The 13,656-nt window shown below is 47.1% G+C and overlaps 1 protein-coding gene across 1 annotated transcript in view; it reads right to left on the reverse strand.

The window, feature by feature from the left end:
- LOC308108284 (1-phosphatidylinositol 4,5-bisphosphate phosphodiesterase delta-3-A-like) overlaps positions 1-5,488 on the reverse strand; it is a 22,281-nt gene extending 16,793 nt beyond the window's left edge. The window contains exons 1-3 of the mRNA XM_080461113.1: positions 5,158-5,488; positions 3,995-4,050; positions 3,594-3,705 (exon numbers count right to left, since the gene is read on the reverse strand). Coding sequence (XP_080317239.1) covers positions 3,594-3,705; positions 3,995-4,050; positions 5,158-5,248 — 259 coding nt within the window. The 5' untranslated portion in view covers positions 5,249-5,488. The remainder of the gene's footprint in view (positions 1-3,593; positions 3,706-3,994; positions 4,051-5,157) is intronic.
- Positions 5,489-13,656: the final 8,168 nt, after the last annotated feature.

The raw sequence follows: 13,656 nt of genomic DNA on the forward strand, positions 1-13,656 counted from the left end.
AAATTTGACTTTCACCGGTCTCGTTTTTTTCACTTTATACTACAGCGCCCCCTGGCGGGTGAAGAAAAATCCACAGAAAAGCCGTACCACATTGTAAGCCGCATAGTTCAAAGCGTGGGAAAAAAGTAGCGGCTTATAGTCAGGAAAATACGGTACGTTAACCCTGAAATGAGGGAAACTCTGAGTTTTCCGTTCCAGAAAGAGAGCTGAATTAAGCTCAGGGTCAGTCACCATGGTAACTGCTGACTGGCAGGTTTAGTAGAGGAAACTCTGAGTTTGTACTGGCTGCTCTCACCTGAAGCAGCTACTAGAAATGGATAATCTGTTATTTCCAAACCAGAACGACATCGAGGCAGAAATAATTTCAGCCCAGATTAGTTCCTTCCTCATCAACCCGTACCTCACATCAGAGCACGTTTTTACACAGCATTACGTTTTTTTGTGAAATGGTACTTTTCTTTATAATATTGGCAAAGCAACAGTGTGTAGAGTAGTTAGAGAACCATTGTCACACTGAAACAAGGGGGTTCTATAAATAAAGAAATGTGCGTGTGTGTGTGTGTGTGTGTGTGTGTGTGTGTGTGTGTGTGTGTGTGTGTGTGTGTGTGTGTGTGTGTGTGTGTGTGTGTGTGTGTGTGTGTGTGTGTGCAGTAATTTATTCATTTATTGAGTGTTAATGGACACATCGTCACATTTTAAGTGAAAGTAAAAGAACTGGGTTTAGTCTGGGACATTTACTGTTTAAGAACTGGGTTTAGTCTGGGACATTTACTGTTTAAGAACTGGGTTTAGTCTGGGACATTTACTGTTAAAGAACTGGGTTTAGTCTGGGACATTTACTGTTTAAGAACTGGGTTTAGTCTGGGACATTTACTGTTTAAGAACTGGGTTTAGTCTGGGACATTTACTGTTAAAGAACTGGGTTTAGTCTGGGACATTTACTGTTAAAGAACTGGGTTTTGGGTCTGTTGCCATAGCGACTTTGATGTTGGCTTTTTATTGTGGTTGTTCAGGCGCTGAACTCAAGGTTCACATACTGAGAGTTGACTGAACTAATTCAGATCAGCTGCTCTGGAACTGGAAACTCGAGTTTATTCTCGGAGTGAGTCGACTCAGACTTCAAAGAGGGACACAGACGGGACGTCTGAATTGTCAATAACATCTTTACTAACTCCTTTAGGAAGCCTCCTAACACCTTTCACTAATTCCTTTAAGAAGCCTCCTAACACCTTTCACTAATTCCGTTAGGAAGCCTCCTAACACCTTTCACTAACTCCTTTAGGAAGCCTCCTAACACATTTCCTTAACTCCTTTAGGAAGTCTCCTAACACCTTTCACTAACTCATTTAGGAAGCCTCCTAACACCTTTCACTAACTCCTTTAGGAAGTCTCCTAACACCTTTCACTAACTAATTTAGGAAGCCTCCTAACACCTTTCACTAACTCCTTTAGGAAGCCTCCTAACACCTTTCACTAATTCCTTTAAGAAGCCTCCTAACATCTTTCACTAATTCCGTTAGGAAGCCTCCTAACATCTTTACTAACTCCTTTAGGAACCCTCCTAACACCTTTCACTAACTCCTTTAGGAAGCCTCCTAACACATTTCCTTAACTCCTATAGGAAGTCTCCTAACACCTTTCACTAACTCATTTAGGAAGCCTCCTAACACCTTTCACTAACTTCTTTAGGAAGTCTCCTAACACCTTTCACTAACTAATTTAGGAAGCCTCCTAACACCTTTCACTAACTCCTTTAGGAAGCCTCCTAACACCTTTCCTTAACTCCTTTAGGAAGTCTCCTAACACCTTTCACTAACTCCTTTAGGAAGTCTCCTAACACCTTTCCTAACTCCTTTAGGAAGCCTCCTAACACCTTTCACTAACTCCTTTAGGAAGCCTCCTAACACCTTTCCTTAACTCCTTTAGGAAGCCTCCTAACACCTTTCACTAACTCCTTTAAGAAGCCTCCTAATACCTTTCATTAACTCCTTTAGGAAGTCTCCTAACACCTTTCCTAACTCCTTTAGGAAGCCTCCTAACACCTTTCCTTAACTCCTTTAGGAAGCCTCCTAACACCTTTCACTAACTCCTTTAAGAAGCCTCCTAACACCTTTCACTAATTCCTTTAGGAAGCCTCCTAACACCTTTCCTTATCTCCTTTAGGAAGCCTCCTAACACCTTTCACTAACTCCTTTAGGAATCCTCCTGACACCTTTCACTAACTCCTTTAGGAAGCCTCCCAACACCTTTCACTAACTCCTTTAGGAATCCTCCTGACACCTTTCACTAACTCCTTTAGGAAGCCTCCCAACACCTTTCACTAACTCCTTTAGGAAGCCTCCTAACACCTTTCACTAACTGCTTTAGGAAGCCTCCTAACACCTTTCCTTAACCCCATGATGTCATCCAGGGGTTAAGGTAAAGTCCATAGGTAAGGAGATAGGAGGGACTTTTCGGACGTACCCAGGGTTTTTAAAGCTCCTTTCTGGAATGAAGCTCAACGTCAGACGGGGACAGCAGAGTGTCACTACAAGCAGAGCATCAGTACGAGCAGAGTGTCAGTACAAGCAGAGCATCAGATAGTGACAGCAGAGCGTCAGTACAAAGCAGAGCATCAGACAGTGACAGCAGAGCATCAGTCAGTACAAGCAGAGCGTCAGTCAGTACAAGCAGAGCGTCAGACTGAAAGCAGAGCATCAGTACAAGCAGAGCGTCAGTACAAGCAGAGCGTCAGATAGTGACAGCAGAGCGTCAGTACAAGCAGAGCGTCAGTCAGTACAAGCAGAGCGTCAGTACAAGCAGAGCGTCAGATAGTGACAGCAGAGCGTCAGTACAAGCAGAGCATCAGACAGTGAAAGCAAAGCGTCAGATAGTGACAGCAGAGCGTCAGTACAAGCAGAGCGTCAGTCAGTACAAGCAGAGCATCAGTAGAAGCAGAGCGTCAGACTGAAAGCAGAGCATCAGTACGAGCAGAGCATCAGTAAAACTAGAGCGTCAGACTGAAAGCAGATGTCAGACGGTGACAGCAGAGCGTCAGTTAGTACAGCAGAGCGTCAGACTGAAAGCAGAGCGTCAGACAGTGACAGCCTCTCCGGAACCAGACCTTCTAATTAAAAGGCCGCTGGAGTCTGTGGTGCAGTGGAACGTTCAGCGCTCTGCACAAGACCACAGGATGGAGCACCAGGCCTCTAATCTGAACAGAGCAGCTCCACCTGACTGCTCCTCATGGCAACAATTATCTGAAGCACAGGGATCCTAACCAGCGGGTGGGGCCCAGCAGGGTTATTCTGAACCGGGACGCATCCTAACCAGCGGGTGGGGCCCAGCAGGGTTATTCTGAACCGGGACGCATCCTAACCAGCGGGTGGAGCAGCTCGCTGGAGGACTAAAAGTAGAACGGAGGCAGAGCTTTCATCTCTCAGGAGACTCTAATGTGGAACCAGGCAGAAGATTCCTTCAAGTTCTACCAGTGACCCAAAGATCCCTCACAGTCCGGACCGGCCGGTCCTGAGGGCTCAGCTGGTCCGGTCCGGTCCGGTCCGGTCCGGTCCGGCCCGGCCGGTCAGAGGTAAACAGCAGCAGGACAGACTTACAGGACTGCAGCTCTTTGGCCCGGCTGGACGTTTTGTGGGACTGACACCAGACCGTGACGCCGTCTTCCAGCAGCTTCAGAACCCGTCTCTTCTGCCAGCGAGGGGATCGGACCTGAACACAGGGAGCGACAATCCGTCAGACCCCAGTCCCCCAGACCCCAGTCCCCCAGACCCCAGTCCCCCAGACCTCCACCCCCCAGACCTCCACCCCCCCAGACCTCCACCCCCCCAAACCTCCAGACGCCAGGCCTCCATCCCCCCAGACCTCCACCCCCCAAGCCTCCACCCCCCCAAACCTCCAGACCTCCAGATGCCAGACCTCCACCCCCCCAGACCCCAGACGTCCACCCCCCCAGACCTCCAGACCTCCAGACCCCCATGTGGTTAGAAAGCATCCATACCTTCACCATACTGGAACCCTGCAACATCCGCCTCACGTCCTCGTCGTCCTGGACACCTGAGGAGGAGACAAGACAGTCAATTGACACCCCATCAACATGAGCCACCCTCAACGCCGGAGACCTACATAACCCCGGACCCTGACCCTAACATAGACTAATATATATATACAGAACTCTATGATGGTATATTTGTTTCAGTATCATGTTGTATATTCTGGTTATACTGCTGAACAGTCGACAAATACTTTTTATTTTATCATTACTGTAGCTGAAGGGGTCTCTGCTGGAGCCCAGGCTCGTCCATAGTGACCAGTGATACCAGAGACAAACCTGACAGAACAAACCAAGAGAAAAACTAAAACTTACTCTGCGTAAATGAATCTCAACTTGACTGTTGCCACTCCTAACTCCTAACCCTGCCTCCTAACTCCTAACCCTGCCTCCTAACTCCTAACACTGCCTCCTAACCCTGCCTCCTATCTCCTAACCCTGCCTCCTAACTCCTAACTGTCTCCTAACTCCTAACCCTGCTTCCTAACTCCTAACGATGCCTCCTAACTCCTAACGATGCCTCCTAACTCCTAACGATGCCTCCTAACTCCTAACGATGCCTCCTAACTCTTAACACTGTCTCCTAACTCCTAACTGTCTCCTAACTCCTAACCCTGCTTCCTAACTCCTAACGATGCCTCCTAACTCCTAACGATGCCTCCTAACTCCTAACACTGCCTGTTTTTAAAATCAAAGACACAAGAGGCAGAAGGGCAGGATGAGAAGTATCACAATAAACTCCTTGGCGTACTACGAAACAGAGAAGGAAACCTTTATTACAGTATTTATTATTCCGCAATACATACTGTAATAAACTATTATGAAATAAAACAACTCTTCAAAAATATTTTATGAACAGAAAGTCTGTTATTTATTATACTATTACAATTGATTAATAGATAGTAGTCATAAAAATAATATAAATACAGCGACTACTACTAATAATAACACAATCCATAATGATAACAGTTTAGTAGTTTTGAAGAATTACCCCAGGGATACTAAAGATATAATGGAAGTAGAACCATTCACATTGATCTGCAGCCCATCAATCACCTGGAACATGTCCTGGAGGACAACCGTGGGGGGGGGGGGGGGGGGGGCACACTCACCCAGGTTCCTCAGGGGGTCGATGGCCTTCAGCTCGGACGTCTCGGCTCCGGTCCCCCGGGGGGGGGCTTCTTTCTTCCTGCTGCCCAGCATCCTGAAGGACCGGGCTCTGCGGCGGGACTTGGACCGGGACTTGGAATCTGAACCTGAACCGAGACCTGAACCGACACCTGAACCGGGACTTGGAATCTGAACCTGAACCTGGACCTGGACCTGGCTGCTGGGTTCGGGGGGGTGGCGGGATGGGAGGGGGGCAGCGAACCGTCCGGTTGAAGGCAGCGGAGCTTCTATTTATAAGAAGCGAAGCTGCGTCAGTCAAGCTAACGTCACTACGTTACCACACAGACTTCCTGCTGCTTTTCAACATAAGAGCTGATACACACACACACACACACACACACACACACACACACACACACACACACACACACACACACACACACACACACACACACACACACACACACACACACACACACACACACACACAATGTGGGGGTCGGTTGTGTTTTATTTTGTATTTATTTCGTTTTATTTTAGAGTCGGTCTCTGGTCTTCCCGTTAATCTGCAGCTTCACAGCAGATTAACGGATTACTGACGTGTCTCCTCGTCACAGTGGATCATCTGGAGCTGCTGCTCCTTGTAATGTGGTTCAAGGGGCTTCACTGGGGCGGATGGCCAATAGAGGGCGCCAGCCGCCTCCCAATCCCCCGGACCCCCACCCCCCACCCCGGAGAGAGATAATGTTCAATATGTTTGTGTCAACAAATTAACACGGAGCCTCACTTTCTACAACAATCTACTCTGAAGATCATGATTTCTGTGTGTGTGTGTGTGTGTGTGTGTGTGTGTGTGTGTGTGTGTGTGTGTGTGTGTGTGTGTGTGTGTGTGTGTGTGTGTGTGTGTGTGTGTGTGTGTGTGTGTGAGTGTGTGTACAGCAGGGGGCGCTCTCGTCCTCTGTAACCCTATAAAGGCTGATTCATCCTCCATAAGGTTCGACTGTTACTAAACAAAATGCCGTCATTCAATCCCTCAGCTCCGACTTGTCCAGAGGTTCTGATCCAGAGGTTCTGATCAGTGGTCTGGTTCATTGGTTCTGGTGGGCAGTACCAACCGTCTGGGCTGAAGTCTCTCAGAACCACGCTAGAGAACCTTCTGCAGTGTGTTTTTAAGACCAGACTCAAGACTTTTCTATTTACTAAAGCTTACTAAAGTGAGGGCTTCTTCAAGACACTGCCCCCCCCCCCCCCCCCTCACCCCAATCAGCCAGCAAAAGCCTCCACCCCTGAGTCTAGTTCTGCAGGTTCTTCCTCCTCCTGAGCCTGGCCCTGCCAGTTTCTCCTCCTCTGAGTCTGGTTCTGCAGGTTCCTCCTCCTCCTGAGTATGGTTCTGCAGGTTCCTCCTGCTCTGTGTCTAGTTCTGCTGGTTCTGCCTACTCTGAATCTGGTTCTGCAGGTTCTTCCTTCTCTGAGTCTGGTTCTGCAGGTGCTGCTCAAGTGGATTTGATTGTTGTTCAAAGCACCAAGAAATGACTGTGTTGTATTTGTTGCTGTATAAATAAAGTTGAATTGAATTGAATTGGTCTATGAACTCACAAGTCTGCGATGTGCCAGTGTGTAGTGAATCCATACACTCCAGATCATGACTGATTATGTTTTCGTCTGACCTGGCGAGCTCAGTAAGTAGAGCATAAGACTCACAATCTCAAGGTAGAGGGTTCATGTCCCTCGCTGGGCGCCACCTTCCTGTGGGCTCACCACCTTCCTGTGGGCTCACCACCTTCCTGTGGGCTCTCCACCTTCCTGTGGGCTCTCCACCTGCAGGAAGGTTCTTAATGGGTCAATGTGATCTGGGTGACTGTGCTCAGACTGACACCACCACCACCCGGGAACAGATAAGAGGGAGAAGATGGATGGATGGATGTTTTCGTCTGCAAGTATTTATTTATTCACTTATAAGTATGTATGTATGTATGTATGTATGTATGTATGTATGTATGTATGTATGTATGTATGTATGTATGTATGTATGTATGTAACCAAGTTTTCGCAAAACCTACTGCCCCAAGTTGTATGAAATCTTCAGGGATGATTTGTCATCATTCGAGGATCAACTAGATTTTGGGACGTTAACATCTCAACATTTCTGAATAAATCCCCCAAACTGTGAAAACGTTTCCATACAAAGCGGATGAGAGAGGTACCTTATGGAGGAGATCAATGGAGATCAGCATCTGTTGCCATGGAGCCACCTGCTCAGTGTTTCACAGTGATGTAGCCACCTGACAGGCTAGTTAGCATCGATATGGCTACGGCTATCATGCTCGCATTGCTAACTCAGTTCCACAAACAAATGTGGCGTTGGAGGACTGCGCTACAAAGCTCGTTAGCATGTAAAGAATGTTAGCATGTAGCATGTAACCTTGTGTGAGCTTCGAAGAACATTAGCATGTAACATGTAGCCCTGCTACTGTGTGAGCTTCAAAGAACATTAGCATGTAGCATGTAGCCCCGCTTCTGTGTGAGCCTCGAAGCTCGTTAAAATGTAGCCTGTAGCTCCGCGACTGTGTGAGTCCTGAAGGTGGTTAGCACATAGCCTCTCTACTGTGTAAGTCTCAAAGAATGTTAGCATGTAGCATGCAACCCTGCTTCTGTGTGATTTCCGAAGCACGTTAGCATGTAGCATGTAGCCTTGCTACTGTGTGAGTCAGTTAGCATGGAGCATGTAGCATTGCTACTGTATGAGTCCCGAAGCTCATTAGCATGTAGCATGTAGCCTTGCTACTGTGTGAATCGGTTAGCATGTAGCATGTAGCCTTGCTACTGTATTAGTCCCGAAGCTCATTAGCATGTAGCATTAGCATGTAGCCTTGCTACTGTGTGAGGCAGTTAGCATGTAGCATGTAGCATGTAGCCTTGCTACTGTATGAGTCCCAAAGCTCATTAGCATGTAGCATGTAGCCTTGCGACTGTGCGAGTCGGTTATTAGTAGCATGTAGCCTTGCTAATGTGTGGATTGGTAAGCATGTTGCATGTAGCATGTAGCCTTGCTACTGTGTGAGTCAGTTAGCATGTAGCATGTATGGAGTTAGGTGATGTGAACGCCTCACTCAGCTCCTGCAGGTAAAACCAGACCAACATGGCGGCTCAGACACAAACGTTCTTTTTTACTCCTGAAGCAGTTCAGAGAAACGTTCTGAGAACATCTGAAGCCAGAAAGAAGCTGAGCAGTGGGAAATTGTTAAAACGCCAGGGAGGGGCGTGGCCTGTTGTGGGGGCGTGGCATGCGAGCTGGACAGCGTCTTCTTGGAATAGGAACTCCCTTGCCGAACAACAATTTTTTTCCACAGCTGACGTCGCCGTCAGGCGCCATCGCTCCATCGCCTGACGGGCTGCTGCTGAGGAGCTCCAGTTGTGGAGGGGCCCTCTGATTGGTCGAACAGTGTTGGAAATTTATATATATGTAACTGATGAATTTCACTAGCCTCTATTGGTATGTAAATAAAATAAAATAAAATAAAATAAATAAATAATCATAATCTGATTGGGCTACTCTTCTAGCCAATCAACAGGCTGCATGCTCACGCTCCTTGGTTTGTTTACCTGCGTCAGCGCCGGCCGGCGGACTCTGAGCATGCTCACGGCGGCTCGGCGGTAAAGTTACTGGTGAGGCTGGTAATATAATATAAGGACCAGCGAGCCTCACCTGGTCTCTGAAGTGGATCTGAGACTCACACCACCTTGTTGCCTCCAGTGAAGCAGGAGTCAGCCATGATGATCCTCCTCCATCAGTCCTCCACTGCTCCATACATGAAGGTTCTTCTACGTGGTTCTCCTCACAAGATCTCCGTTCAGGAGCAGCTGACCTCCAGAGGAAACCTCCAGGTGATCTACAGCAGTGGGTCCCAACCAGGGCCGGCTTTGGTTCTAAGGTAGGAGTGTCAAACATAAAGCCTGGGGACCAGAACTGGTCCTAAAGAGACTCCAATCATAAAGCCTGGGGACCAGAACTGGTCCTAATGAGACTCCGATCATAAAGCCTGGGGACCAGAACTGGTCCTAAAGAGACTCCGATCATATAGCCTGGGGACCAGAACTGGTCCTAAAGAGACTCCGATCATATAGCCTGAGGCCTAAAGAGACTCCGATCATATAGCATGGGGACCAGAACTGGTCTTAAAGAGACTCCGATTCGGCCAAACCACTGATGAAACAGTCAAAACGAGAAAACTCTTAGTTTTAGTTTAACACATATAAATAGAAGCAATAAACAGAATTAGAGCTCAATTCATCAAAACTGGAAAACCGAAGATTGAAACTTCAAGCTGAAGCAGCACCAGATCATCAAACACCCCAAGACGGAGTGTAAACCAGTTTATCCTCTGAAACACTGAGACGGAGTGTAAACCAGTTTATCCTCTGAAACACTGAGACACAGTGTAAACCAGTTTATGCTCTGAAACACTGAGAGGGAGTGTAAACCAGTTTATCCTCTGAAACACTGAGACACAGTGTAAACCAGTTTATCCTCTGAAACACTGAGAGGGAGTGTAAACCAGTTTATCCTCTGAAACACTGAGACACAGTGTAAACCAGTTTATCATCAGAAACACTGAGAGGGAGTGTAAACCAGTTTATCCTCTGAAACACTGAGACAGTGTAAACCAGTTTATCCTCTGAAACACTGAGAGGGAGTGTAAACCAGTTTATCCTCTGAAACACTGAGAGGGAGTGTAAACCAGTTTATCCTCTGAAACACTGAGACAGTGTAAACCAGTTTATCCTCTGAAACACTGAGACACTGTGTAAACCAGTTTATCCTCTGAAACACTGAGACGGAGTGTAAACCAGTTTATCCTCTGAAACACTGAGAGGGAGTGTAAACCAGTTTATCCTCTGAAACACTGAGACACAGTGTAAACCAGTTTATCCTCTGAAACACTGAGACACAGTGTAAACCAGTTTATGCTCTGAAACACTGAGACACAGTGTAAACCAGTTTATCCTCTGAAACACTGAGACAGTGTAAACCAGTTTATCCTCTGAAACACTGAGACGGAGTGTAAACCTGTTTATCCTCTGAAACACTGAGAGGGAGTGTAAACCAGTTTATCCTCTGAAACACTGAGACAGTGTAAACCAGTTTATCCTCTGAAACACTGAGACGGAGTGTAAACCAGTTTATCCTCAGAAACACTGAGAGGGAGTGTAAACCAGTTTATCCTCTGAAACACTGAGACACAATGTAAACCAGTTTATCCTCTGAAACACTGAGAGGGAGTGTAAACCAGTTTTTCCTCTGAAACACTGAGACACTGTGTAAACCAGTTTATCCTCTGAAACACTGAGACGGAGTGTAAACCAGTTTATCCTCTGAAACACTGAGAGGGAGTGTAAACCAGTTTATCCTCTGAAACACTGAAACACAGTGTAAACCAGTTTATCCTCTGAAACACTGAGACACAGTGTAAACCAGTTTATCCTCTGAAACACTGAGACAAAGTGTAAACCAGTTTATCCTCTGAAACACTGAGAGGGAGTGTAAACCAGTTTATCCTCTGAAACACTGAGACACAGTGTAAACCAGTTTATCCTCTGAAACACTGAGAGGGAGTGTAAACCAGTTTATACTCTGAAACACTGAGAGGGAGTGTAAACCAGTTTATCCTCTGAAACACTGAGACAGTGTAAACCAGTTTATCTTCTGAAACACTGAGACACAGTGTAAACCAGTTTATCCTCTGAAACACTGAGAGGGAGTGTAAACCAGTTTATCCTCTGAAACACTGAGACACAGTGTAAACCAGTTTATCCTCTGAAACACAGAGGGAGTGTAAACCAGTTTATCCTCTGAAACACTGAGACAGTGTAAACCAGTTTATCCTCTGAAACACTGAGACGGAGTGTAAACCAGTTTATCCTCTGAAACACTGAGAGGGAGTGTAAACCAGTTTATCCTCTGAAACACTGAGACGGAGTGTAAACCAGTTTATCCTCTGAAACACTGAGACAGTGTAAACCAGTTTATCCTCTGAAACACTGAGAGGGAGTGTAAACCAGTTTATCCTCTGAAACACTGAGACACAGTGTAAACCAGTTTATCCTCTGAAACACTGAGAGGGAGTGTAAACCAGTTTATCCTCTGAAACACTGAGACGGAGTGTAAACCAGTTTATCCTCTGAAACACTGAGACAGTGTAAACCAGTTTATCCTGTGAAACACTGAGAGGGAGTGTAAACCAGTTTATCCTCTAAAACACTGAGACGTGTTACGGATCACGGCGGGTGTGGGACCCAGAAGCTGAGGAGGAGACGGACTGCAGTGAGTAAAAGACTATTTCTTAGAAGACGTGGGTCCAGGGGAGCAGTTGGAGGACCGGAGGTCCTCAACAGAGCAGGACACACTGAATCTGAGCAGAGGAGGAAAAACACGAGTCAGCAAAACGGAGTCCAAACAGGCACCACAGCTTCCTTCCAGAACGCTGAGCTGGCCCAGCTTCATACCACGGAGGGTAAACGGACAATCTGGCCACCAGAGTAGAATGATGGTCACTCTACTCTGGTGGCCAGATCATCCATGGTCCAGTGATCCAGAGATCTCAGGTGTGCAGCTCAGCTCCAGGACAGGTCCTGTTGACTCCGCCCACTACAGAGACACACGAGGGGGGAGGGGGCGGGGGCAGGAAAAGGAGGAGACAGGCTTGAGCAGTGAAAGATGAAATGTAGGGTGAGTCCTTGGTGTTTGAGGTGACTTAAGCTGGACTACGGCTGGATTGATGAGATAGGGTCTGATAAAGCGAGGGTCCAGTTTACTGGACTGCAGCTGGACTGGTGGGAGGTCCAGTCTGGAATAAGGGTTCCTTCTTTTGGTTGATCAGCTTTTTCCTATCCGCAGAGTACAGGTGTAACTTTAAAGGAATTGTAATGGACTGGGATTACATAACAACCCACGATGGAGGCTCCTTCTTAACAGAATAGAACCGAGCTGCTCTAATCTGGGCTGCCCAGAAATAGTCCACCTCCATCAAGGCAAATATAACAAAGAAAGCTTCAGTCTGGGATGTTTGTTGTTCCAAATAAAGTTGGAGAAGGTTTATTTGAACCCTTGACAGAAGGAGGCTTGTGGAGAAAGAAAAGTACAGAAACGTCGGCAAAATTGTCATTTTTAAAATGTTCATGCGCGGAGTGATGAGTGATGTGGGTAGTTTGTTCCACCAGATTATAAACTGCACTACTGCCTCTGGGAAGGATTTTAACACCTCGATAAGCAAATTCTTCTTTCGATGCCACATATGGGGTTGAAATCCATTCATTTTTTCTTCCGGTCGGAGAACAAGATGACGGCGTGAACTTTTTTTTCTCCCGATAGCGAGTTTAGAATTTACCCCCTAAAATCCATAAAAGAACACTTAACTCGGATCCAATGAGCGGGGGACCCAAAACAAGAGGTAAGAAGAAACAAAAAGACAAAGTAGGACCGAATTCAATGGCAATGGATAAGAATGACGATGGCGGCGAGCACCTTGCTAATGCTAACTCGCTAACGGGCATGATGCGCTCGGGGTTTGATGCAATCAGTAAGGAGATAAATGATCTCAAAACCGAGATGAAAAATGACCTCGCCACACTCAAGGACCAAGTCAAAAAAGACGTAAAGTTCGAAATCAATGAGCTGAGGCAAGAAATCAACCAGCAACTCACGGCTAACACTAAAACTATACACGCACATGCAGCCCAGCTAGCTGAAGCGGAGGAGCGCATCGCGGACACGGAGACGTGGAACATGGAGGTGAAAGACGCTCTGTGTAAATCTTTGAGACAACAGAAAAAACTACAAGACAAGCTGACGGATATTGAAGGGAGGAACAGGAGGAACAATGTCCGCATTTTTGGGATACCCGAGGATAAAGAAGGTGACTCCGCCACCACATCCGTCCAAAAGCTGCTCACCGCGGAGCTCTCGTTACCACCGGACTTCAGCCTGCAAATTCAACACGTGCACAGAGCACTGGCCCGAAAGCCCAACCCAGGTTTTCCACCAAGATCCATGGTAGTTAACTTTTTGGAATTCACCGTCAAAGAGACGGTCTTGAAAACAACGTGGCAAAGAAAATCATGGTGGAAGGGCGACAGCTGTTTTTTGATCATGATTATGCAACTGAAGTGGTTCAGAAAAGGAAAGAATACAGCGGGGTTAAGAAAATATTGAAGGAGAGAGGGATTCGTTTCCAGACTCCTCTCACCAGGATGGTAATCCACTGGGATACCGGACCGAAGCTGTATGAATCCGCACGAGAAGCGACACTGGACCTGAGGAGGCGGGGACTCACTGAGGAGCTCCCTACACCCGCCGCGGACCTGGACGCGACGCTGGAGCGGCTGCAGCAGGAGCTGACATGGCAACGCGTTGGACGGAGCGACGCTGCCGCGCCGGAGCAGACAGGAGAAGGAGCAGCCCAGCGCACAAGGGAAAAGATGCAGGAATTCGAAAGGATCCCAGA

This window comes from Lipophrys pholis (genome assembly GCF_963383615.2).
Source record: "Lipophrys pholis genome assembly, chromosome: 1".
Classification (NCBI taxonomy): domain Eukaryota; kingdom Metazoa; phylum Chordata; class Actinopteri; order Blenniiformes; family Blenniidae; genus Lipophrys; species Lipophrys pholis.